Genomic DNA, 25,898 nt, shown 5'->3' on the forward strand with positions numbered 1-25,898 from the left:
AAATAGACGGCTGTTTACGGCACTTTAATTAATTTATAATTTACACAACACTGTTTTAAATACGCTTTTAGCGATTTCATTACAGAATAAAAAAAAACTAGTCTGAATGTATGTCTGTTGCTTTAGTTACTTTTGTAGCCAAGCAAAAGCGCAACGAAAAGGGAAGAGCCAGTTTCTTTTTTAACTCGTGCTCTTGCAGTTCACAAGCTTTCGCCGCGCAAGATGCCTGGTGTATTAAGAAATGTCTCTGTGAGTAACTTTTGGTTGCATCCACTCGTTCTCCTTACAACGTATCACGTTAGATTGCTAGGAATGTAGTTTTAACGAATTTCATTACTCGTACAACTCTCATTGCCTCCTTTCGTGCCGGCTGACCTTATGGTGACTTTGTGACTATCTGTGGATTTTCTCCGTAATTGTTACTCGCTGAACAGGTTTATACGAAACGGATAAAGTCGGAAACGCTTGCACTTGCTCATCATTTCTGGAACGCACTCTATCGCTTAATGCAAGCGTCACGACCCGTGCCGATCATGTATCCGCGGAGTGATCGACTGCTACGAGCATCAGTCGTTTTAGTTGCAGTCTTTCCTACTTAACCCCGCCCCAAGGTCGGCGACCTTCGCCACTTCACTACTGCTCCCAGCTTGACTACTGCTCCCAACTTTAAGTGACCTGGCGAGGCAGCGGTGCTTCGGCGTTTGCGTTTTTGTCTCTCTAAGAAGGACGATTGTTGTATCGGCTGGCGGTGATAATCGTCGGGCGTGCGCTCAGCCCGAACATCCTCGCCGTAACATTTGTGCCAATAAAGAGCGCATTATGCTAGTAAACATGAAGAGTAGGTTATGTCTTAAGGCCAGTTGTTTTTACACGCAAAATTGTTTGTCGTTGTTTGCATTGTATGCGCCTCCATAATTGGTTCTATTTATTTGTGGGATCGTAGTTTGCTGTGGTACCGAAACGCTATTACGAATAGTGCCGCATTTATTTTAAGAAAAAAAAAAGCTTTTTTTACTTCTCTGCTCGCCTTTAAGAAAGCGCATCATACGGAAGGAAGTTTTAAGGCATTTTGTAAGTTATTATCGAACAGACCTGCAGCGATGTTCAAGTTCCCACAATTATTGCGTATTTTATAAATTGCAGAGGACCTTGCTTCAACGTACTTTGGGAGCGGCAAACTCAAAGCGACACTCATCCACTGATATTAGCACGGTGACACTGATTCCTGGCGATGGCATTGGTCCAGAAATATCCAGTGCTGTGCAGGATATATTCAAAACTGCTGGTGTAAGTAATACTTTCCTGCTCTGAGCTGTCTGCCATTATGTTTGTACTGAAATTGACAGGGACAGCAGGCATTATTTCTCATGACTTAGTGAAGGTTGTACCCTTTGATAAACGTTACGATTCAAATGTAGTGCACGGAAAGCTTGTTGCTAAGTGCTGTAGGCTGTATTTTAGCTCGTGTACAATTAGGATAGAAATGTGGGGACTAAGGACTGTTGATATCTTTCACCTTTTCTAGGGCGTTCCCGAATGCCTGAACCTCGAGTGGATTAAATTATGGTATACATTATATATATTTCTGTTTTCAGTACCTTGCTTATTTTTCACTTCCTTACATAATTACCAATGTCACTGAACTTTTGCTTATTAAGGATCTGATTTACGAAGCACTCTCAAAAATCTTTTGTAAGTAGCGCCAACTCTTGGTTGTTGGCTGCCCTTTCTATATCGTAGTGGTTGTCTTAGCTTCCGACTTACTCCCCACTGTTCCCCACTTATTGGTCCTGATTTTATTAGAGAAATCATTTAGCTAACTGTGGCAGTTGCAGGTTCTATTCCCTGCTGCTACAGAAACTGCATTCTTACGGGGTCAGAGTGCAAATATGCTGATGTACTGCAAGAACGCTTATGTGCCGTGCTTTGGGTGCAGATTGAAGGACTTCTCGTAGCCAAAGTTAGCATGGAGCTCTCCATTATGGCGTCGCTAATAACCCGTGGGATGTAAAGCTTCTTGAGTCAATCAATCAATCTTGTGAAACTGCCAGAGCTTAGTAGATGCTGCCAGGTTAGTGAATTGGTACAATCATAAGGCTAATTTCAGAGGTGCAACTAATACCAGTGTCACAAGGCTACTTTTGTTCACTGTCAAGCCCGATCTGAATTGAATTTCTTTATCGTGATTGACACTGATCACTGCTACACGGTCCAACGATCCAGATCGAGCTTGGGTAAGCTCTAGTGTACCAGCTGCTGTTAGTGGCTTGAAAGCACTTAATAAATTTGTCTAATATGCTGCAAAATTTGTAATATGAAACTCATTTTTCTCAAGAGCATGTTATTTTGTTTAACATTGTCAGTAAGTCTGTTATCGTCTGCAGCTCTCGTAACTACATGGTCGTCAGCCTACGACCGTGATAGTCTGGATCCTGATCGAGCGAGATCGTGATTGAAAGTGGCAGCATTACAGCAAACTCGTGCAGCAGCACTCCAATTGGATCAGACCCTGTTGCTATCAAAAGGGACGATGCGACACCGATATAAGAGTTACTGTGGCATAATCACACATATAGTTTATGTGGCTTACCATAATAGTGCATGACTTGTATATCACAGCTATACTTACAGACAGCTTTCTATGGCAATGCAGGGAAAGCTACAGAAGCATAGTGCACGCAGTTAGTAGTGCATCTAAATATTTAAATTCCCACATTTTCATCCACGTTAGTTGGAGTTGTGGTAGAAAAAATTCAGGGGCCTTGTCTACAACAGCAAAATAAAAGAAAGCAGACCAGTGAATGTTAAATTTGACTTATTTTGCTGCTCACTATTATGTTCAGTGCAAGTGACACAATGCTGCATTATATTCTAAAAGTAAGCTAACTCTTGGCTAGGCAAAGCTCAGTTCCTGGAAGTGACACTTCATTACCTGTCTGACAGGAGTAATAATTTGCTTGTGCTTTCAGGTGCCAATCCAGTGGGAAACAGTAGACGTCACACCAGTGAAAGGGCCAGACGGAAAGTTTGGCATCCCACAGAAGGCCATCGACTCTGTCAACAAGAACAAGATCGGCCTCAAGGGTCCCCTGATGACACCCATTGGCAAGGGCCATCGTTCTCTCAACCTTGCACTGAGGCAGTAAGTGCTGTCTGTTTAGAACCTTTCATTTTGTTTTGATGAAATTATGTGCTCCAAAATTACTATTCTGTGTATGTTGCAGATCTTTTTAGGGGCAAAATGCGAAAACACTCGTCTACTTAGATTTAAGTGCATGTTAAAAACCCCCAGGTGGTCCAAATTTTTGGAGTCCCACACTGCGGCATGCCTCATAATTATATCATGGTCTTGGCACGTAAAACCCCATAATTTAACTAATTAATGCAGATCTTTCGAATAATTGTAAAGTATTTGTGCTTTTTCTCTGTCCAAATTGTTAAGGCTATTGCCAGCTTTGTTGAGGAGTTTGTACTTGAAGGGGCACTAAAGACTAATATATTAAGTTTTGCTGTGCTAGCAAACTACGCTTCTGCAATAGCAAAATGGCTACTCTTACTGGGAAAGGCGGCGTGATAAGCCTGAAAAGATGGAGCAATAAATGATCTATGGGTATGGGAATCGGTGGGCATCATGATCAGTGGGTGCCAGCTCACTGTTATGTCACATTTTAACAGTGGCTGCTAAGGTCTGGCTAATTGTACATACACAAAGAAGGGTTACATTGTATGCTAAAGGAATAAAAGATTCAGCCCAGCAAGTTTCAAAACCTTCTCCAGAACCAACACAGCCCGAGTACAAGGAAACACTTTGAAATCTACGTTGTCACACTGACATATAGATGCTAAGATTTCAGTGAAAAGTTAAAGAATGTATGGGCTTTATTTTCTCCAGTTGCGACCAGTATAAAATAATTTAGTAAGGTCCTTTGGTGTCCCTTTAAAACTGTTATATAGTAAACATTTTAACTCTTTCAAGTGCCATCTTCAGAGTCATAAAAAGCGTACAGCTGCAGAATATATTAAGAGCTCTCAATTCTTTAGTGAGTTTTCTCACTTTTACATAATGTGGACTCGAAGAAAAAACTCGACTACAGGAACATCAGATATGAGAACATCATTTATTTCATGTCTAGCAGGCTTGAAAAGCACCTATGGAATCTCTAGAAAATTCAACACATTGTGAAAAACAATGAAAGAAGTGAACCCACTACATACAAAGATATACTTTCACCGAGCAAAAATATGCAACGGTCTACCTTTCCACTAATTTTACTACACCATTTTGCACGTCATTCAAACTTGCAGCACAATTCCAATAAAAAATGCTCAAGATGCATGCGACACATTTTAAATAACATTACTTTCATAAATGCTTTTGCTGCTGATGCACTGTCTTGGAGTACGCAATTGTGTGCAGCACCTGAAGCGGTCAAGTAGGGACTTGATGAACAGTAGTTAAACAAGAAATGTTACTGAAGCCAAGGTTTCAACAAATCCCCTTGCAAAAACATTGGCTTCACCAACATTCCTTGTTCACTACAAGTCACCATCTTCCTGTAAACTGCTGTCTTTAGTAAGGGCTTGTGTCATAGACCAGAAATTTTTAGAAGCTTTCATTCTTCAGGTTATGATGCTGAAAACTTGCAGATTTATGCAAGTGTGTGTGCTTATTTGAATGTAAATTCTATTTTTATTTATGTATATCATTTGGTTCTAATTCTATGTAAGTTTCCTTTATCTAATCTTCTGGAAGAGTTTCAGAACAACACTTTTCTTGTGTCAATTTCAAAATTTCTTTAACTCTCATTATAAGGTAGACAGAACAATAAGGTTTAGTCTAATTGGATTTCTTGAATTACAAAGATGTCATTGATACCCTGTTTAAAGGGGCCCTGGAACACTCCTTATCGAAGCTGAGAAATGCATTTGAAGTTAAAGTAGATTACTTCAGAAATACTTTGCAGCAAAAAGTACTTCATTGTGTTCAGTAGAAGCAGAGTTACTGGCAATCAGAGATCGCCTTTGATCCCCTTTGCGGGGCTCCCATTCCTTCTTCAATGCCATGCACTGCGAAGGCTATGGCAGAGCAGGGCACGCCCACAAGGCTCCATTCACTGAACGCCACCATGGCACACAGTTCAAATTTGATTTAGAATATTTACGTAGACGCCACTACTTCCAATTTTGGCATCTATGACGCACCAAACTCAGAGGCTATCCTTCAACTTACGGTTGAGTTTACGGTGTCTCATCCCTTTGCTGTGCTACGATGTACTAGATAGCTAGGCACGGCTATGTTTACTTACACCGAATGGCCGGAGTAACACAGTTACTTTTGCACTTATCTCTAGGGCAATCACCAAATTTTCAAGGGTCAAAAGAAACATTGACTTTATGTTTGCTCATGCAAGTAGGTCGGCAGTGCCCACATCTGCTAAGCGATGGAGACCACGCTGCAGACTCACATTGAAAGAATTTCTAACGTAACGAGCTTCTACCATGTTGGTGACATACCTCAAAGGTGTGCAACTTGGGAAGCAGATGACCTGTTCCAGTCGGCTGTTGGCGCTCTGACCAGCTTGTCATGAATCCACGTCACCACAGAGACCCACTCGGAGCATACTGTTGTCCTCAGCGAGCTCAGCGTGTGGACTCATCGCAACACTCCGCGGCCGCAGTGGCATTTACACTATGTGGCATCTACGCCTTGTTACACTACATGCAACCATACTGGCTAACCATAGCACGCAACATTTGCTACGTGCATAGGCTGGAGTGCACGCTCGCCCTTATGCACCCCAGCAGTGGTAATGCTACATCATGCGAACCACCTTTGTCCTGCACCAGCTTGACCAATAGATAGTAGCCACATCTAAATTGCACATTTTGAAGTGCTGTCAACAGATCAATATGAAGCAATGTCTACCAACGCATGCCTTGCCAGGAGCGGCCAGGATTGAGTGCACTATGGCAACCATATGTGTGGTTTGAACTTTAGTTTCGTGTGGTTCAAGGCTAGTTGAGTGTTCAAAACTAATCGATATTAGCTAGACCCAACGGCTACTAAACCAAAAAGCAGTATGGCCAAAGTTGAATTTCTTTGCAGGGTGCAACGGCTGGGCATGAGCATACATACGATAGTCGGCATCTGCGTATATGATTACGATGGTCATAATTCTTACTGAACTTCAAAACGAAAATTTTCACTTCAACCTCGTTGATGTGGATGTCGAGAAGGGTTGTTGCTTGGCCATCTTCGCCTATGGCACCATTGTTTATCTGGGCACCTGTCCCTCAATTCTCCGTTCGTTGTCAGGCTATATATTGTAAACAAGGCTCATAACAACTCCTCCATATGTACAGGCTTATTTACATATATACATTTCTACAACAGCTTGCGGTATCATCGACTATAGCTCTCTCATCACTCTCCCTCCAAACAAAAATTGAACTTTCCATTTTAAGCAATTTGATTCCCACAAGAATTCTATGCCCCTCAGCAGCATAGGGCCAGAGAAATCTGCCAATCACAAGTGGTTTTGCAAGCGCACAACTGTCGCGAACCAATGGTTTGGTCAAATCAGCCCAAAAGTTTTCTTTTGGCCACTCATATTGTTTCCTTTTGCTCTTCTGCATTTTCCTCTTGTCACTCCTTAAATTACCAAAATAAACAAACCAACAAAGGACACAGCAACAGTGAAGTACACCAACAAAATCCAGGAAAAACACGTCCCCTCCATTTTTGAATCCACTTGTTACCCGGCACATGTACTCGAGCAAGCTGCACACTGGAGAATATGCCATGTAATTGCTTGAAAACAGGCGGCAGCCAAATCTGACTTATACCGCCTCAGACACGCGACTCCCATCTGCCCATTAGCCTCCCAAGGAGCGCTGTCAGCACACGCCTTTTTATCCTTTGCCCAGCTTCCCTGACACCGGGGGGGTGACAGTGGTGACGACCGGCAAGGGAAGCTTTTGTTGGCACTCGTCTGTCGCGTTTGTCCATTTGAAACATCCTGCACGTGTGGTCAATTACCGTTGGCCTGGCGAAGCCCACCACCACCTCTAAACGACCTATCGTGCTAGCCGATTCGTGCCTAGTTCTCGGGTCTACACACACATGGAAACATTTCTGCAAAGTCTGCCTATGCTCGTCTACATATAAATAAATATAAGAAGATGCAATTGAAGGTTGTCAAACTTAACAAGCCCATTTAAAACTGCACCAATTACCCAGTAACAGTATGTAGAAGTGCACGGATTCGAACACCCTTCTTGATTAATGTCAGCTATCGTCCAATTGCAGCTGTCTATGAGAATCTTGCATATGGCAACATATGCAAGGCACCAGCGACTTCAAAACAGGTGAGGGGAAAGCACTGTTTGAAAAGAGAATGCTTGAGAAAAAAAAGGTGGCTTTAAGCTTAGCTTGTGATTTCCATGCACTTTGCATGACTGCAAAATTTGACTGAGATTTTCACAGATGTGTACACTACCCATGGACTGCGTTTTTTTTTTTCTCCAAGCTCAAGGGATGATCCAGGACCCCTTTAACAGATTCTAAAGGACTGACTTTCTGCAATCTGTTCCATAAAATTAAATGAAAGAAACATGCATAATATTAGAACCAAATGAGGTAAACAAAGAACCTCCTATTTGAAGTAAGCATACACAGTTACATGCGTCTACAAGTTTTTATCACCATAACTTTTAGAATAAAGATTTCAAAAAATATTTTATCCATGACCTAACTCCTCATCGAACACAGTTGCACTATATAACCTAAGTGCGGTGAAGCTTTCAGTAGTTGTGCCATGAATATACAACCAGGGACACTGAGCTTTGATATAGCTTTACCAAAAGGACTGAATCTTTCCGGCCACATGTTACACCTACAGTTTGTTCTTGTCGTTCACACAGCTGTTGCCTTTCACAGGGCAGTCTTCATTTTATTATTTGATGCTGCTACTTATTGTACGATAAGTATCACAGTTTACGTTTTACGCAATGTTCACCCTCTGTTTCGCAGGGCGTTCAGTCTCTATGCAAATGTGAGACCGTGCCGTTCACTCGAGGGCTTCGAGACACCCTACAAGGATGTGGATGTTGTGACGATCCGTGAAAACACTGAGGGAGAGTACAGTGGCATCGAGCACGAGGCGAGTGGTCTCAACACTTGTCCACTTTCTGTTTCAGGCGGTGCTGTAGAAAGCAATGATGCACCATTTTTGTTTACTATCCCATAACAAAATAACAAAGCTGGAAATTAGTTAAGTGCAACAAGTAATGTCATACCTGCATATGTGCATGTAATTTCATGCACCTCCACAAAGTAGCATGATTGTAACGGTCAAAGAGGTTGGCTCATACATGAGACACATGACAGAATATGTACATGCTGTCGTAGAATTTCTTGTTGTACACAGAGATACTGTAATTTACATTTCCTAATGTTCACAGGCAGTGTGGAAGAGCTTTTCAGTCGACTTACTGCGATGACTCGGTGGATATGGCATCCTGCTGCTGAGCGAGAGGTTGCAGGTTTGATCCTGTAGAGGCAGCCGCCTTCCGATGCAGGCGGGATGCATAAACGCTTGTCTACCACACTTCGGGTGCATGTTAACAAGCACCAGGTGGTTGAAAACATATCTGGAGCCCTCCTCTACGCCGCCCATCATAATCCACTGTGAAGTTTTGGGAAGTTAAACTCTACAATTTAGATTAATAGTTTCTCAGTTGAGTGAAACACGTTTTGATTCTCAGCTGAACAAACAGCCTATGTGGCACAGTGTTTATGGCATTCTGTTCATAAGGCATTCATATGGCATTCTGTTCATTCTGTTCTGTGGATAAGGGGATGGGATTGGTTTATAGCCATGACAGTGGGCAGGAGGGGAAGGCAGGGACGTTTTTGTACTACTTAGATTTAGGAGTATATTTCAGAGAATTATTGCCAGTCAAGATTAATCTGGAACCCCAATGGCGGCATCCTTCATAGCCGAATGTGTGGCTATAAAACTTGTCGCTTCTGAGATATTTTACTTGTTGGAGTGCATTGCATGACTCGTAGCTTGAAGCTATCGATAGTCATGTTCACACATTGAGGAGATGGTAATGTTAATGGGATCCCACATGGTGCAACAAAGCTTCCCTCCTCCCTGCTTTTTTTTTTAGATGCTACCTTTCTTGATTAGCAGCTTTAATGAACACCATCAATCTGTGATCTCAGTCTTGAAGTGATTGATTGATGGAATTTCTCATTAACTATTTAGGACTTCTCAGCAAAAGTAACTTCCTTTTTCTTGTTCTTTCTTTTGCTTTAATTAATATACCTCTAGCCCAGCAGCTAAGAGTATCTCAAGGTTTTGAACTTGGCGCTGTCGATGGCAACTTTGCATGCTAGCTGGGCTGTACAGAAGTCAGTTTTTTGCATTATAGTGACAGTGGCCTTACTGTTAGGATGAAAGGAAATTTGTATATGGTTATGCTAACGTTGTGATCTTTCTTTGCCAGGGAATGAAAATGAGAAGAATTTGCAACTACTTCAGTAACAGTTTTTGTCAGCTGGAATGCTCCAGTGTCACAGAATCTCAACACAAGTATATAATCGAAATGCATGCACAATGCTTTACTGTAGGTAGAAAGGTTCCCACTGTGCCTTAAAGTGCAAAGGGCTGTATGTAATTGTTAAAATTCAGAGGCATTGTATAACTGTCATAATGTCATAGCAACAATTTTAGACAATACCATAATTGACACTCCCTTCATGCACATTTGCTATTCTAAATTGTCTGATGTAGAATAGAGTGCCTGGTCTCCAGAAATCAATACAGAAATTCTGTATGGAATGTGCACTGAAAAATTCTAAGCAGTGTCAGGAATTCTGCATTATACTGCATGCATTTTAGTGGCAGCCTTGTTTATTTCAGGAAGCAATTGCTAGCCTCCTCCTCCTCTTTTTGTGGTGCTTATATATGTTGATGCAATTAATAATAACATAATTTGCTATGGTTGCTGTGTGTGGAATTCCTGGTTGGTCAGTGATATAGACAAATTAGGATGCATTAAAAATTGGGCTGTGCAATTTATATTCCTAATTATGATATGAGTATAGGTGTGTGATTACGACTAAGCATCATCTTGGCTTAGAAACCCTCCAGGAATGAAGAAAAAGATCTTTGTTCAAAGTTCTTTCAAAAACTTTTCTACTCTAGGGCTGGCATAGACCATGATAATTACCTGCTCAAACCACATATTTTTGCATTTGTTGATCACATCCATAAAGTAATATAACGGCAATCTAGAACTGATGTTTTTCGAATGTCTTTCTTCTAAAAAACAATCCCTGAATGGAATAGACTGCCACACGATGTCATTTGCAGCACCCCGAGTGACACATTTTTACATCCTTATAACTCTGTTTACTTGTGCATCCTTGTTTCTTGTTTTACAGTTTGACATCTGTGTACAATGTTTTATGAATTACATGTTTACCATATTCAGTCTACTGTTGTTTGATTGACATGTGTGTCCTCTTATATGTTGTATATATGTTTTTTCTTTTATATTGTCTGTTACCCCCCCCCCCCCACCTTTTTTGTAATGTCACACAGGCACCGTGGGTATTCAAATAAATGAATTAATGGGTGATGAAAAGCTCTACTTTATTAGTGCTTCTGTGTCTAACCACACAGCAGACACATACCCAGAAGAGTGTGATTGCATAATGTGCCCACTGAACATCACCGATTTGTTTCACAATTTCTACCATAGTGCACTGCTGGTGTGTAGCGAGCCTAATGGACATAGAAATGTGCAGAGGTTTACTAATGTTGCTGTCCGAGAGCCTTCATTTAGCGGCGCAGCAAGGGAGGGACAGTCATGCTGAGCCTGACTACCTCCCAAAACCCATTTTATTCAGAGATCTTTACTTACTCTGAGCTTTGCCTTGATGTGGTGCAGATTGTACCAGGAGTGGTGCAGAGCATCAAGCTGATCACCGAGCCTGCGTCAAGAAACATTGCCAACTATGCGTTTGAGTATGCCAAAGCAAATAACCGGACTATGGTTACTGCTGTACACAAGGCCAACATCATGTAAGCACTTCTTTGCTTTGTAGTGTGTCTATCAATGCAGCCCTGTGCACTTCTAAAAAAATGCTGTAGCCACTGCATATTTATAATAGTTCTCCACTCTAGCTTATGGTGGTAGATGTAGAAGGGAGTGCATCAGTATTCAGCATGTGCCTATTTATGAGCTTCTGACTGATTAAGGAGCTTAAAGCATGAGTTCAATTATTTCACCATGCACAAAAATGAGCAAGTATATTCGTATTGCAGCCTAGATTGGTGGCTCAGCTTATAAACCAAAACTAAGCTAAGATTGTGTATAAGTATGCCAAAAAAGTGAATGTCATAGATTGGAGATTTACATATCTTACCATAATAGAAATATTGAACACATTTTCTTTACATCTTTGCAGCAGTACAACATGGCTGTACCTAGAATTTAATTTAGGCATTACTGGTACTTGCTGCTACGACAAAAGCACTTTGGATGTTGCATGCCATTACGTATGTGAAGAGGCACATTAGTATCATTGTACAATGTGAGCATCACTCATTCTGTTATTAAGATTATAGTCATGTACACATCACATGTTATTAATATTTTGGATGTGTGACATTTAAACATAAACTTCTGGCAGATATTTGAATGGGCAACGAATAAATTGACATGATGAATATTAACACTAATGAAAATTTGAGTAAGGACTATTTCACTAAGGTAACCTCACATTTTCGGTATTCAGCCTCTTCTTTCATCAAAACTCAAGCTTTTATCTATGTTTAAGTTTCTTTGTCATGTGTAAGGCTACATTTGAAGACATACAGGAAGCAAGGACTATTGATGTAGTTGGCTGTTTAACAGGAATGCCCTGCTGGGGATGCCAGTGCTGTTGCATTTTCTGGCTTTGTAAGGGATAGAGGAAAAGCCCATCTTTCTTTCTTTCTTTCTTTTAACCAACATTCATAGCTATATTTGGGCATGTAATATTATTTGCAAGTTCATTAAGGGAAAGGCTAAAAAATAAATCTTGCTTTTATCAAGCAACGTTCCAATTAAGCAATATAAATTTTCATTTGTGAGCAGGTTTGTGCATTTTGTAACTTACTCAGCTGCAAGGAAACATCGAGCACATTTTCTTGCTTCTTTCAGCAATGAGTTTTATTTTTTTGACTGTCATGCAATATCGGCTTAGTACATAGGTTGCAGGAACACAAGGTGTAGTATTTGCCGAAGGTTGGGGAACTTATTATGAGCTCCTTTATTCCTTTCCTTCATCCCTCTGTACTACACAGGCGGATGTCCGATGGCCTTTTCCTACACTGCTGTCGAGAAGCAGCTGAGAGGAACCCTTCCATTAAGTACAATGAGATGTACCTGGACACACTGTGCCTCAATGTAAGTCTCATGCTTTGAAAGTTGTATCTGTTGGCTTTGTACCTTTCAAACAAAATTACTGCCACTGACCTAATTGTGCTACGCTTAGCAGCTGTTGTACTAAATCTCCTATATTTAAAGGAGTACTGACGGAAAATTCTTGCCTTGTTTTTATTGCTTTATTGGATAGCTATCAATCCAGTAATTACGCTATGGAGCCTGAATTTTCCCGATAGCACAACAAATCATTAATTATGTTACCTTTCAATGTGGCCATGTGCAGTACAGCTTGAGACCTGAAAAGGGAGACTCGTGATGTCGTCGAAACCTGTTGTGGCAGTTTCCTGGTACCAGACACCATTGACACGTACATACACTGTGATCGTGCTGCTATGATTGTGCATTTGTCCCATCACGTGCTGAATGGCCAAGGCCATTCAGCATGTGATGGGACAAATGGGGAGAGTATGCTCCCCTTCATTTTGAAAAAAGAAGTGAGCAATCGGAAGGGTCAGTGTGGTAGCTTTTGGCGACACAGTCATTGTATGGCCACCTCCACTTTTGGTGACGTGATGAGTCTCCTTTTTCACATCCGAAGCCATGCTGCACTTGACATGCATATTGAACAGGTTGTATTTATTTTATTTTATTTATTTCAACATACTGCAGCCCTAAAGGGTTATCACAGGAGTGGGGAAATGCAATACACGGAAAAAACAAAAATAGCATTGGACATCAATGATTAGTAATATACAATAGAAATTCAGCGAGTGGTAAAGATTTGCGTAACCAGGCAGAGCATTCCACAATTATATAGAATGGGCAAAAAAAACTTTTAAACGCATCAGTGTGATGGTGAAAAGTTGACATATTCAACTCATGGTGATGTCTGGTGGTTGTGGGTCTAGCGGGTGCGTTGTATTTGCCAAGTCAGGAAACTCGTGGGGACTTAATTAGAGTATAAAGAAACTTCAAGGATTCAATGTGACGACGAGAAGAGAGGCTGGTAAGTTGAAGACTAAGAAGATGGGAACTGGGTGAAAAATACCTGTCAAAGTGACAATAAATGAAGCGTACAGCTTTGTTCTGGACAGATTCAATTTTGTTGATGTCAGATATCTTGTATGGGTTCCATACAACGGAGCCATGCTCCATTGTTGGATGAACCAGTGTTTTATAATTGAGGAGTCGTGTTCTAAGTGGGGCTGAACGTAATGTGCGCAGCCAGTAGCCTAACCTTCTAAGCGCACGTGAGCTCTATGTGATGCGACCAAGAAAAATATAAGTCAATAGAAGGCCTAGATATTTACACGGTGAAACATCTCCTAGAGGGCAGCCATTATACAAATAGGTAAACGGAGAGGGGAAAAAGCAATCGGTGAATGGCATAGATACAGTTTTTCAGAACTTGATTTGCATCTACCAAGTCTCACACCATGATTGAAATGACGCAAATGAATCATCAAGGATAATGTGATCATGAAGAGTTTTAATTGTATGGTACAAAACACAATCATCTGCGTGCATTCGGATTTTAACAGGAATATTACTTGGTAGATCACTTGTGTAAATCAAAAGCAGAAGCGGACCTAATATTGACCCTTGAGGCATGCCAGATGTTAAACTGCAAGTAGAGGATTGAGAAGACCTAAAGAGTACATACTGAGACCGATTGGATAAAAAATAAGAAATCCAGTTAACTAATGCTTGGTTGTTAAGTATAACAGTGCACTTTTTCAACAATTTTGAGTGTGACCCAGTGTCGATAGCTTTGAAAGCTTTTGAAAACTTAATAAATATTGTGTCATTTTGATCTCCTACACTAAGGGCCTGTATGAGATCATGAGTGAAGCTGGGTTGTGGCGCTAAATCTGCTTCGAAAACCGTGTTGCGCATCAGATAAAACATTATTTGACTCTAGAAGTTCAGTGATATGTTTGTAAATTATGTGTTCAAGTATTTTACAAGAATGAGATGTGATAGAGATGGGTCTGTAGTTTAGTAAGGACTGCTTATTCCCAGATTTGAATAGTGGAAGAATTTTAGCTATTTTCCAGGCAAAATGGACAACAGACATCGAGAGAGATTTCTGAAAAAATAACAGTTAAATATTGATTAGTCCATAAAGAGTATATAAAGAGGAATGCATTATCTATATATTGTCAGGACTATGTTTCTTTTTCAGATCCAGTTTTCAAATTAAATTAAGCACACCCTGGTTCGAAGCAACAATGTTGTTAATAGAACTATGCGTCTGGCCTATAAAAGGAGGAACAACAGTTATCAAGTGTAAAAAGAGATTTAAAGTAACTATTAAATGCATTTGCCATCATAGAAGTATCACTTGTAACTGTGTCATTTATTTCAAAAGTATCAGTAGTAGATTCCTTTGGCAGAACAGAGCTCCAAAATTTGCCTGGATTATTTCTAAGCAAGCCTGTAAGTGTTACCTAGAAGTAAAATCACGAGCAACATTACTTTTGCTTCAAAGTTCCTCCTTAAGAGCAATGAATTGTGCAGTAGGAACAGAATCACCAGTACGTTTAGTACGCTGCAAATGTCCAAGTCGTCATGACAGGTGCAAAATTTGCCATGTAATCCGAGGCAGCTCTGAATTCGTCGTTTTTGTTTTTAACAGTACAAAACACATGCCGCAAAATGTAAAGAGATCACTAAAAAATTACGTTAAAGTATCGACATTGTAAAAAAGACTAACCTCTTCAAACTGGCTAAAGGAAGCGCTAAATGTGTCAGTTACACCAACATCCTCTGCATGGTTCATATCGCAGAAAGTAGAACAAGTATAACGGGCTTCCGGTACAGGGCAGGAAATGGATGTAAAGACCACTTTATGATCTGAAATGCCATCAACGACAGCACATTTGTAACCATAATCACAGACCCTGGGGCTGAAAAATACAAGATCTAAAATTGCCGTGCCTCTTGTGGCATCACTATTTACTTTAAGCCGGAAGTCTGAAAAGTTCACTGTTTCTCTGTATAGTTGGGAATCATGGCCTATCCGAGATAATGGCAGCCAGTGTATATCGGGAACATTGAAATCACCCATGCATATTAGATTTGGCAAATGAGGTGCTATTTCTTGGATGAATGCATTCAAGGAAACCAAAGGGCCTGTGATCAAGTTAGGCGGACGGTAAAAGAAAGCAACAACAAAAGTCAACGACTCAAAATTGACTTTACAGCAAACTGACTCAGTTTGAGGAGGAGCATCAAGCACAGGAAATTTGCAGTCAGAGTGTATATATAATGCAACGCCGCCACCTCTACCTTCTGTTTTATCAGTTCTTATAACATTAAAGCCTGGTAGCAATACTTTGGCATTACAAATTTCACTATGAAACCACGTTTCCATGACTCCAATGATATGGGGGAAGTAGGACAAAGTTAATGACAAGAAATCGGAAAACTTGACTAAACTTCTGGCGTTAATATTTAACATGCAGAGATTATCAGGGAATTCAGATGGATGTCATCAAGCATTAGAAGCAGTAGCTGTAGGAGACGCCCTGGTATCGTGATTATGAGACTGCACAATCGTGTTAGTCTGTGCGTCCCAGTTGTAGCGCACGTCAATAAGCACGTGGTCGTATACTATGAGCGTGGAGGAGCCGCTGTTGAGATAAGTTCTGGTTGCCTCCCATAGCTTTCTTCTGATAGATAGTACGTTGTCTGGAGCCCTTCAGTTTAGACGCGTTTTTAAGAATTTGAGCTTTTTCACGGAAATCCAGAAGTTTCAAAACCTCAATAATTCGAGCTCGAAGGGGCCCAATAATTTGTTCGAATTAAGCAGAGTTTGAATTAAACAAAACTTAATTGAATGGAGGAATACCAAGTAACATGAGTGACAAGTTTCGAAAGTGTAGCTTCATGGCAGCGCATACTGCACTGACAGGAAGTCACGCTTGTAGGCAAAATTATCGCTGCTGTGAAGTCATGCCTCAAGGCGAAATTCCCATATAAATATTGTTAAATTATTTGAATCTTTGGTGTGGGTTATATTTAGATGCCAAAATATGGTTCTTGCATTGGGAGGCTGCATCAGCAGCCAGCACACAGCCACACTGTGGGTCGGAGGCACTGCTGCGTAAGTTTGCACTGCAGAGAGCATGTTCGGCAGAATGATATGTTCAAATCAACTGTCGCAAGCGCTTACGTGTTCTAATTGCTGAGCGTTTTCGCACATCAAAATACACATCATTTTGAAAAAGGTCGCAGTATTAGTTTGAATAAACTGGAAATTCAAATTACGTGAGTTTGAATTAAAGAGATTTGACTATACTTTATAATTACAACCATCATAGTTTTGATGTCACTTGTTTTTGTTACTTTATGCAAGTGTTACTCATGTAAGGACCAAATGCAGGCACATACTGATTAAGCTTACATTTTCATGTTCCAAACCCTTACAGATGGTTCAGGATCCATCTAAGTTTGATGTTCTTGTAATGCCTAACCTTTATGGAGACATCCTAAGGTAAGTGTTGCCATGTGCAGTACTGTGGCCCCAAGCGCTAGCGGGCCCCAGCCTTTTCATTGCACAGAGAGAGCCACCTGCCTTGGCCCTGCAAGCTGCCGCAAGTAATAAAGACATAAAATATTTGACTACAGACATAGTACTCTCTCTATTGCAGTGATTTGTGTGCTGGTCTTGTTGGAGGACTTGGAGTGACACCAAGTGGGAACATTGGCTATGATGGAGCTATTTTTGAATCGGTAAGCATTTTTTGTTAGGCTTGTGAGCAGTTCAAATTTGATTTAGGGCTAAGCATAGACTAAAAATTTTTGTCAGATTAATTGGAAATGTTTAGTTTTCAGCATGAGTGGATTTAGGCACGAGAGCTACAAGAAATCAACGCAACTGGTGTTTTATGTGTGTAAACAGGAAAAAAAAATTATTTGAATTGTCAATTGCATGTCAGAGACACTTTGCCTGAATGGACATATCCAGCTCACTCGGATACAGTCGCAGAGGCAAAGAATATTGCTAACATTCTGTTCTGGTGGCGAGTTCATTTACTTACTGGTAGTCAGTCCTACCAGCTGAGCTCAAGAGGTGCCCACACAAATATTTTCTCCGCTGTCTCAAAGTATAGCTGTTTCCATGAGAGGCTGTGACTTCTGTACTGAGAAACCCACAGGCGGCATCTTAGTTGAGGCAATGAAGCTGAATCTCGTTTTCTTTCTTGCTGTTGAGCAAGCGAAATGGGGGCATCAGTGCTTGCTCATTTTGCTCATGACATTAGCCTGTTTAATCACGTGTAAAGCATTAATTGAATAATCGGAAGGTTATTGAATCAATCAGGCATCCCTAATTTCATTGCTTGTAGAATATATGTAATGTATGGTTCACCATTAAAGAGAACATTTTGAGCACGCACTGGACACTTTGGAGGTGTTCCAACTGTGGTGGCCTGGGGAAGCATTGTTGTTGCATTGTGCGAGCATGCAGAAAATAACCAGCAACATTACTGCAATTCTTCCGCTCCACAGAAGAAGGTTTGCAGGCTGGCTATGCAGGGAAATTAGCTTGTGTCATGTACTTGCATGTTAGCCCTAACTATGGACCAGGCAGTACTATACTATATTTGTTGAAAATGGCGACAAAGAGGTTTGTGTTCTAAAGTGCCACTCTTCATTCTCTCTTGGAAAAGTCTCCTATGTAGATGCACTCACATTTTGCGCAGTGTTAGCAGCAAGATTAGCGACCGCATATGGTGCAAATTATTATTATTGCAAGGGTGGTTCCACAACTCAATGGTAGGAATAAGAAATAATTTTGTATTGGCAAGCCCCGGATTACTTTGTTACATTTTTAAATAGTCGCTACAAATATTTAGCATTTATTATACTTCTGAACAAGCTTTTGCGTGCCCCCTTTGGAGGATGTTGCCACTTATTCCCTAAACCACTCCACCAATCATGGTCCCATCAGCAGCCTACATCAGTGATCCTGGGCAACTACTGTTTTGTGTAGAGGAAAAGATGACAGTCTGACATGGTGCTGAGCTGCTGGTCATGTGGTCAAACATTGCACCCCGAAATGCTGAATGAGGCTTATCATTCGTGTGGGAACACTGGCGTGGCATTGTAGTGAAGGACAACAGCTCCCTCACCACAGATGTTCGTCCTTCATTATAGCAACAAACTTGTGGCAATTACATCAAAATTTCATTATCCTTTTCAAGCATGTTGTGTAGACTCCGCGGCACACAGCTCAGAGTAAGTGAATCACTGTATCTTCATGTGCACCATATCTAAAAGGGTCAAAATGTGGAGTCACATGATTGAGACACTGTGAAACTCGCTGCCCAAATGCCAGCATTTCATTGGCACTGTCATTTTGCTGCTGAGAGCATGAGGCCGTGGGTTTGATTCCCAGGTGCCATGGCTGCGTTATGATCTGGGTAAAATGCAAAAAATTCTCGTCTTGGGTGCATGGTGCATATCAAAGGAACACCAGGTGGTTAAAGTTCACTCGGAGTGCCCCCAATTGCAGCACCTTGCATGTTGCTTTGGGATATTGAACTTATCTAACCATTCAACTGATTCATTGGTAATATACTTCCCTTTTACTGTTTACGTAGCTCACATAAAAAATAAAATCACATTCCTAATGTAATGAACAGGCAGTTTATCAGTGTAAGATGGAACATCAAGGAATGTGTACTCAAGTAATGAGTACACTTGACTTTTTCCATCTTCATCATGGGGATGTTGCTGGAGTACTTCAAATATAACATTTTACAGTGTCTGCAATGTACTGCAAGTATTGTGTTCAGAGGCAGCGTCATGTAAGAACAGCTCCCTCAGCACCTCTTGCTGATGCTTTTTACCAAATCATGCCTTGCCTTGACCAAAATTGATGAAGACAATGTGACAATTACTCATTAATATGATTGCGTGCTACCCATTTCTAGATAAGCAATAAACATATTTTGATCCTCACTCCTGAACAAGCATGTCATGTGTCCAGCCCTTTTGGTCTGCAGTTCCTTTCATTGGAGTGACTTTTGAGTGTACATAATCACTTCTTGGAATGTCCTTTAGTCTGGGCAATGTGTGAAAATAAGTATGTATGATCCATTTAGGTGGGCCTACAGTTATAGACTAGCTTCATTTGTCTCAAGATGCTGAGAAATGACATTGTGAAGTGCTGCAATTACTCATTTAGTCAACTTGAAGCATTTGGGGACAAACTTGCTGAAACAATGCTCTTTTTGAAAAGCTCATTCTAAACGTAGTCCATATATTTTTGTGATGAAATTAGTGGTTCTGCTGTGCTGCGATGCACATTAGATTATTAATCGGCAAATTTTACCCCTCTTCCTCCTCTTTTTGTAGATTCAATAATCAATTAGTCATGCAGAACTTACATTTAGCCGATATTCCTATTCCATTCTAATAACATGGTCCCTATTTTCACCCCTATAGAAGTAACTTACCACACAGATATAAGTAAGTTGTCAGCAAATAAACACAGTGTCAGTATCATTATTTAAGATACGAAAGTCTTAAAAGAAAAAGGAAGTGGCCCTGCTTGTTCAATGCACTTTCACAAGAGGCATTTTAATTCAGTTATCAGTTAATGTTAGTACTTTAATGCTACTGAGTTTAGGCAACATTTGAACTAAATTGAATGGGGAAAAAAAAGGTTGTTTTCAATGTCGCTCAAGCAACATGTGCTTCTCGATGGTTTGCAGGTCCATGGGACAGCGCCAGACATTGCTGGCCAGAACAAAGCAAACCCAACTGCTCTTCTGCTCAGCGCTGTCATGATGCTGCGTCACATGAAGCTCACAAACTTTGCTGACGTCATCGAGACTGCCTGCTTCGACACAATCCGGGAAGGAAAGGTGGGATTTATACCAATGAGCCACACTTGGTGGAAGCAAAGCAATATCTGTTTTGACTGGCCTGTCTGGTGAACAACCTGTGTTGCGTCACTAAAGCAATGACGAAAGCCTGGACGTTTTAAAAATTCCAGGCGGCCCTCAACCGTTAAAAACACCTAGGAGGCCGCAACGGCGAAAAGATGTTAGCGTTTGTAAACCCATTCGAGGGCTACTTAGGGCACTAGCCCAAACAAAGTTCCTGTGGGCACAATTCTCAAGAAGGGTTCAAGCTAGTATCATGACATGTTAAATTATCCTGTGCAATCAACTTGTGGTGGTTTAATCTAATCATGAACAAGACAAAGATTCAATGGACTGTGGAAATTTGGAAGTGATGAATAGGGTCGAAGAAAGAAACACCCTTTGTTCAACTACTGTTGACCATCAGTTAGGAATACATATCCTGTGTTTTTATCATTGTCGTTTGAATTATCAGAAGTCGAATAAAGTGTTAGGAAACAGGATTTTGCTCAAAGCGATAAATTGCGAGCCTTCCCAGAGTAGCATGAACCCAAAAGAAACTTGTACAGGTTTTAATTGTGAAGTATGCATCTTCGCTGATATGCCTGCACTATGCTGAAGCTTTCTGGTGCCACCACAGCCCCAGTGAATTATGCCAACACTCAGTAAAGTGTACTTATAGCACATCCCAAGTTTTTTCATTTCGTGAGTGCTGACCCTTTTTACCACATACAACATACATGCCCTCTTGAGATCATGTCACACTGCTGTATTATCAGTGATATTTTATGTTTATTTGTGTCACATGCAACAAGACATACCTAAGAAGTGGGTCATTCATGTGGCTTCTGTAGAGCTTGGTGCCTCCCAAGTTCAGTTGGGAAGTTGAATAAAACACCAGCAGATGAGTTTAGCATCAAAGTGAATACTGACTGGTGTTGCAGTTCTGCACTGAGCTGAAAATATGAGATAACTTTGTTCTCTTTTTATATTTCTAGTGTGTCAGCATTAACTCTCTCATTGCTGCTCATGCATTAAAATTGTATCTGCTTATCTCAAAAGTCATCGAAGTTGGGGTGTGGGGTCACTGCATAAACATAAGTATTTCGTGATATACAGAGTAGTAAGGTTGGCTAGCACTAACATAAAATAGCAAAAGCTTATTATTTGACTTTAAAATTGCTGCAATAGAATGCTTTTTGTGACTCTTTCAGTAACTCTTTCTTTGTGATCCAGTACCTTTATGTACTTTTTGTGGTGCTGCAAACCATTCTTTTACATTGATCCTTTCTCTCTATATGTTACAATGTTTTACTGAATGCAGCTTCTTAAATTAAAGGCTGTATAATGCTTGTTTTTTTATTATTAATTGAAATAAAGCAGGTTTAGACTGACAAAAATAAAGCCTTTACATATAGCATGCCATATAAGTAGGCTTTATGAATAGGAGATTACCTTTGAGAAGTCCATTAATGGCATCACTTATGTGGAGGTGTTGTTTTGATTGCTCATAAAGCTGCATAATTACAATTGTCTGCACCTATTTATCCCAGTCAATTGTATTTTGAAGCCATAACACCCTTTGTGAAAACAGCTGTTTCTGACTTTTCATGGCCTTTCATTCTCTCTTTTGCCACAGTATCTCACCGCTGATTTAGGGGGCAACGCCACGTGTTCCGACTTCACATCGGAAATTTGTTCCAAGGTAGTTGCTGCCAAGAAGTAGCCACCGTAGCAAGATCTACACCATCACCGGCCAGCAGAAAAGACAGTCTTTCAACATGAAAGTTTAGCTGTAGAAAAGAGCACAATAGAAATGTGATTTCTTTGTTTTTCTTTTTTTGTTGAAAGCCCTTTTTCTCAAGTTTGTTCAGTAATGTGGTGCTGTGGTCTCTAGAAGCTAGTGGACCAAGTCGCTGGTTACAAAATTTGACTGCCTCTCCACATAATGCGCATTTCGATTTAGTAGATGATTGAATTCACTTACCGGTGTGGTCTGTTCACGACTTGATTTTAGTAATGTAGCCAGCTGCCTAGTCAGCACTGAGTACTTTGTAACTCTCACTTTTGGGCATGTGTGACTTGCAGCATGAGCTGATTGTCTTGAGGCAACAGAGGTGAATGCAAAGAAACATTCATGCAGGCACATTTCGGGACTGAGTTTACCACATTTGCATGATTCAAATGTGCACCTTTTTTTGAGCGAAAAGTGCAGTCAAATTTGCATGCATGTTACAATGTTAGCTAATTTTACTCAATATTAAAAACGAAACCGATTCTTACTAAAATAGAAAGCTCAATGCAAGGTAGCTAGCCTCAGTGCCATCGAACGGACATTTTTTTATGCCTTGGTTTGGGGTCGCCTTTTTCCAGTTTGTGGTATGTGCGGCATTTCTAATGCATTAGATGGAACTGAACATGGGCAGCAAGAATGAGGTGTCGGTCAGACTCCGATAGCGACTAGCTGCTAAGATTCAGCTGTGTGCAAGTCTCGGTGCCTTTGTGTGCTCCATAAAGTTGTTTCAACACGTTATGTGTTGACTCAAGTGTTGTTACTTGATGTGCACGGCAGAATTGGCACCCAAGTTAATTTTTCTTTTATATGTTTGGACGGTAATATAACTGCGCATTACAATTGGGGGCGTGGTAAAATATTGCAAATACGATATTTTCATGCTGCACTGCTGTTGAGTGTACTGACGATGCCGTCACCACTTCGGGGAAGGCCTTTATTGCAAAAGCTGTTGGGTCACGTGAGAGTGGACGTGGCAATCTCTGTAAGTTACGTCTTTGGGGGTTGCCGAAGAGCGCCACTAACTTTGTAGTTATGAAGATCCTTGGTTCTAGCTTGATATTTCTTCCCCCGTATTGAGCGCTTGGTACCTAAGAGGACATTGTGCAACTAAATAAAAAGTTAAAGCTCATGAATGTATCAATCCTTAGTAGCTCATGCATCAAAGATGATGAAGCTGTACAAGGTAGTTCTTGTACCCTTTGGAATTTCTAAGGGTCTGTTCTTCCACTGCCTGAAATCTACCTAAGACTTTGCAAACACTTCACGATAGCTGATGCAATTCCCTTGCTGTACCAGAACCTTTTCAAACATCTCGCTACATCCGAGCTTAGTCCTTCAATAATCTTCACAATCGCCAACATTTTTTTTTTTCTGTATTACTTGCCAGCTACACAGACTCCTCCATACAACTGTATTTCAACAGTCTGGTCACACGGCCGCTTCATACGGCTGCTTCATACGGCCACTGCATGGCTGGCTGTATTAATGATAGTTCATCATGAGTGCTAGCACGCAGCTACACGTTCCCAGAGACGCCTTGGTCAAACAGCTACTTCAGGGCTCCAACAGAGGTCATGATGTTGGCTGTTCTGTGGCTGACATTCAATACCGGCCCTGCTGTCTCACCCTGCCGCCGCACCAACATTGGAACTCCCCTTAACAGCATCACTGTAAAACAGGTTGATTTTAGATGTCGGTGGACCAATAAACTTCAAGCTTCAAGCCTTCTCTTCTTTTTTAATTGATGTTTTCACTGAAGCAACTCGTGGGGCTACACATAGTGCAACGTTTAGCTTCTCGTGAAGGCACAATATGAGACACGTCACCTGACCTACATTTTGCTTCAGGTGAAAATGCGTGTCATTTATTTGCACATTTATGTTCAATAAGCATGCCTCCAAAATGAGTACACCCTGGAATGGAAGTCGTCAAGGTTTGCACACCCATTTGAATTATGGTAAAAAGTGCCCATGCAGTAGAAGTATCTCGTAGTCTTGTGCTGTAGTCAACGTACGAATTGCAAAGAAAGTTTGCAGGGGTTGTTATTTTGTTGTTTGTTAGTAGTTGTTCTTGAAGAGCCATCTGCTGCTTTAGTGTTCATTTTATTACGTAGGGCATTCTGAGACCAAGTGCTTCTTGTTAACCCCAGTTCCACATATTTCTCACTTTACAAAGGCAATGAGAATACGCTTTGCTTCATTGATGGTTGCCAATTTTTAGTCATGTTGTTGGCCAAATATAATTGATCTGGCATCAATAAACGAATTTGCAGTCTGGCCTCTACATTTTATGTGCTGAGATTATGATGAAATTTCAGCTTGAATGTGAGTGTGTATCCAATACTGAAAGACAGTTCTAAGTAGACTTTATTGAAGATAGCTTAAATGTCTTTGATTAGCCTGATGCTTGCTCTCTGAAGCAACGAGAGGGAAGTTGCTCTTCATATGTCTTTTCTCATGTCACAAATGTTGCATGCCTTGTTTGATACTTATTTATATTGCCCTTTTTCTTGCATAATTTTATGCCGACAGCTCTGCTTCGGAACACTTATGGAGCTCAGCTTGTTGCTTGCAACGCAGTTTTGCTTGAAATGCTGTGCTACTTGTCTAAATCCTCATTTCTGCTGTTTACAAGCAGCCCATCTATCTTTTTGCTTTTACTCTCTCTGTCTTACTTTTTGAAAAAATTTTGTGGCATTCGGTGAGGGGAACCGTGGTACTGCTGAATGTGAAAAGAAGTGCAGGAAATTTTGAATGCCAAATCGTTCAAAAAGGTTTGAACAGATAGATCTTTTCTGCTGTGTGTTGCTGATACGGTCTTGTGTAAAGTTTTCATTGCCATACCCTGCTAGTTCTTGCATGTGAAATGAACTACACAACTGCTTTTTCAGGCACTCTAGGCAACTGCTGTTTTAAATCTGGTGTTTGTCGAAACACAAAATGTAAAGTAGAATTTCGGTGCTAAATTTAGGTGTGTAAGGCCAAGCAGTTTGCTTGCTCTCTCTCTGTTTTAGTCAGAAATATAGTTTCCTAACCCAATTAAGCAGCTCTAACGTAACCATGCCTGTGTGTGAATCCATAAATTAGAGTTCAAACTGCTTAGACTGCAGAGATAAGGATCCTGTTCCTCAAATAAGTTACTAACACGTACGTGTGATGGTTATTTAAGAATGTGCACCCCCCGTGTTTGCTTTAAGCCAATGACCTGTCTGTTGCCTTTGTCTCAGCTGGCCACACATGTACTTTTTACAGGAAGTTTCCGAGTGTGAAATTTTTTTTTCTGCACTTGTAGTCTCCTCATCACCAATCATGCCAGATAGAGGGAAGGGCATTTGTGTGAAGAGCTAAGGACAAATTCTACATGCATAGCTCAATGTCGCCTAGTCTTTCAATATGCACGCTAGCACACGCTGTTGCGATGATGGCGAGAGAGGGGGGCATACGATGCTGCTCCATGTTTGTTTTGCAGCTCTGTTTGTTTTAGAGAACATGTCCCGTTTGCACTGTAACTAGATCCTGCTTGCATAAATAAAAGCAATGCAAGATACACATTTTCCAAAAGTGTGCAGAGTCATTTTTTTTTCGTTCCTGTTTCTTGTGAAGAAAGCGAGCAAATGCCATGGTGCCTATGGCATTATGCAGCTGAGCACGAAGTCGCACACTTTAATCCCAGCACGTAGTAGCTGCATCCTGATGCAAGCAAATTTCAGGAAATACTTGTGTAGTCCTGTGTTTTGGGTGCACATTAAAGAAAGCCAGGTGGCCAAATTTAACCTGGAG

At 40.8% G+C, this 25,898-nt stretch overlaps 1 protein-coding gene across 1 annotated transcript; it reads left to right on the forward strand.

Annotated features, from left to right (window-relative positions):
* The first annotated feature begins 115 nt into the window (after positions 1 to 115).
* Positions 116 to 25,669, forward strand: Idh3a (isocitrate dehydrogenase [NAD] subunit alpha, mitochondrial). The gene is made up of 10 exons (XM_075680764.1): positions 116 to 249; positions 1,144 to 1,287; positions 2,970 to 3,142; positions 8,033 to 8,162; positions 10,966 to 11,099; positions 12,366 to 12,468; positions 16,881 to 16,945; positions 17,103 to 17,184; positions 20,172 to 20,324; positions 21,964 to 25,669. The coding sequence occupies exons 1-10, from the start codon at positions 223 to 225 to the stop codon at positions 22,048 to 22,050; spliced, it is 1,098 nt and encodes a 365-aa protein (XP_075536879.1). The 5' UTR covers positions 116 to 222; the 3' UTR covers positions 22,051 to 25,669.
* The last annotated feature ends 229 nt before the right edge of the window (positions 25,670 to 25,898 follow it).

This window comes from Dermacentor variabilis, chromosome 2 (assembly GCF_050947875.1).
Source record: "Dermacentor variabilis isolate Ectoservices chromosome 2, ASM5094787v1, whole genome shotgun sequence".
Classification (NCBI taxonomy): Eukaryota; Metazoa; Arthropoda; class Arachnida; order Ixodida; family Ixodidae; genus Dermacentor; species Dermacentor variabilis.

Bases quoted from the DNA above. Each gene is read 5' to 3' on its own strand.
- Idh3a (XM_075680764.1), top strand. From the start codon at position 223: ATGCCTGGTGTATTAAGAAATGTCTCT. The intron at 250-1,143 runs GTGAGTAACTTT...TATAAATTGCAG, and splicing joins GTGTATTAAGAAATGTCTCT to AGGACCTTGCTTCAACGTAC. The intron at 8,163-10,965 runs GCGAGTGGTCTC...GATGTGGTGCAG, and splicing joins ACAGTGGCATCGAGCACGAG to ATTGTACCAGGAGTGGTGCA.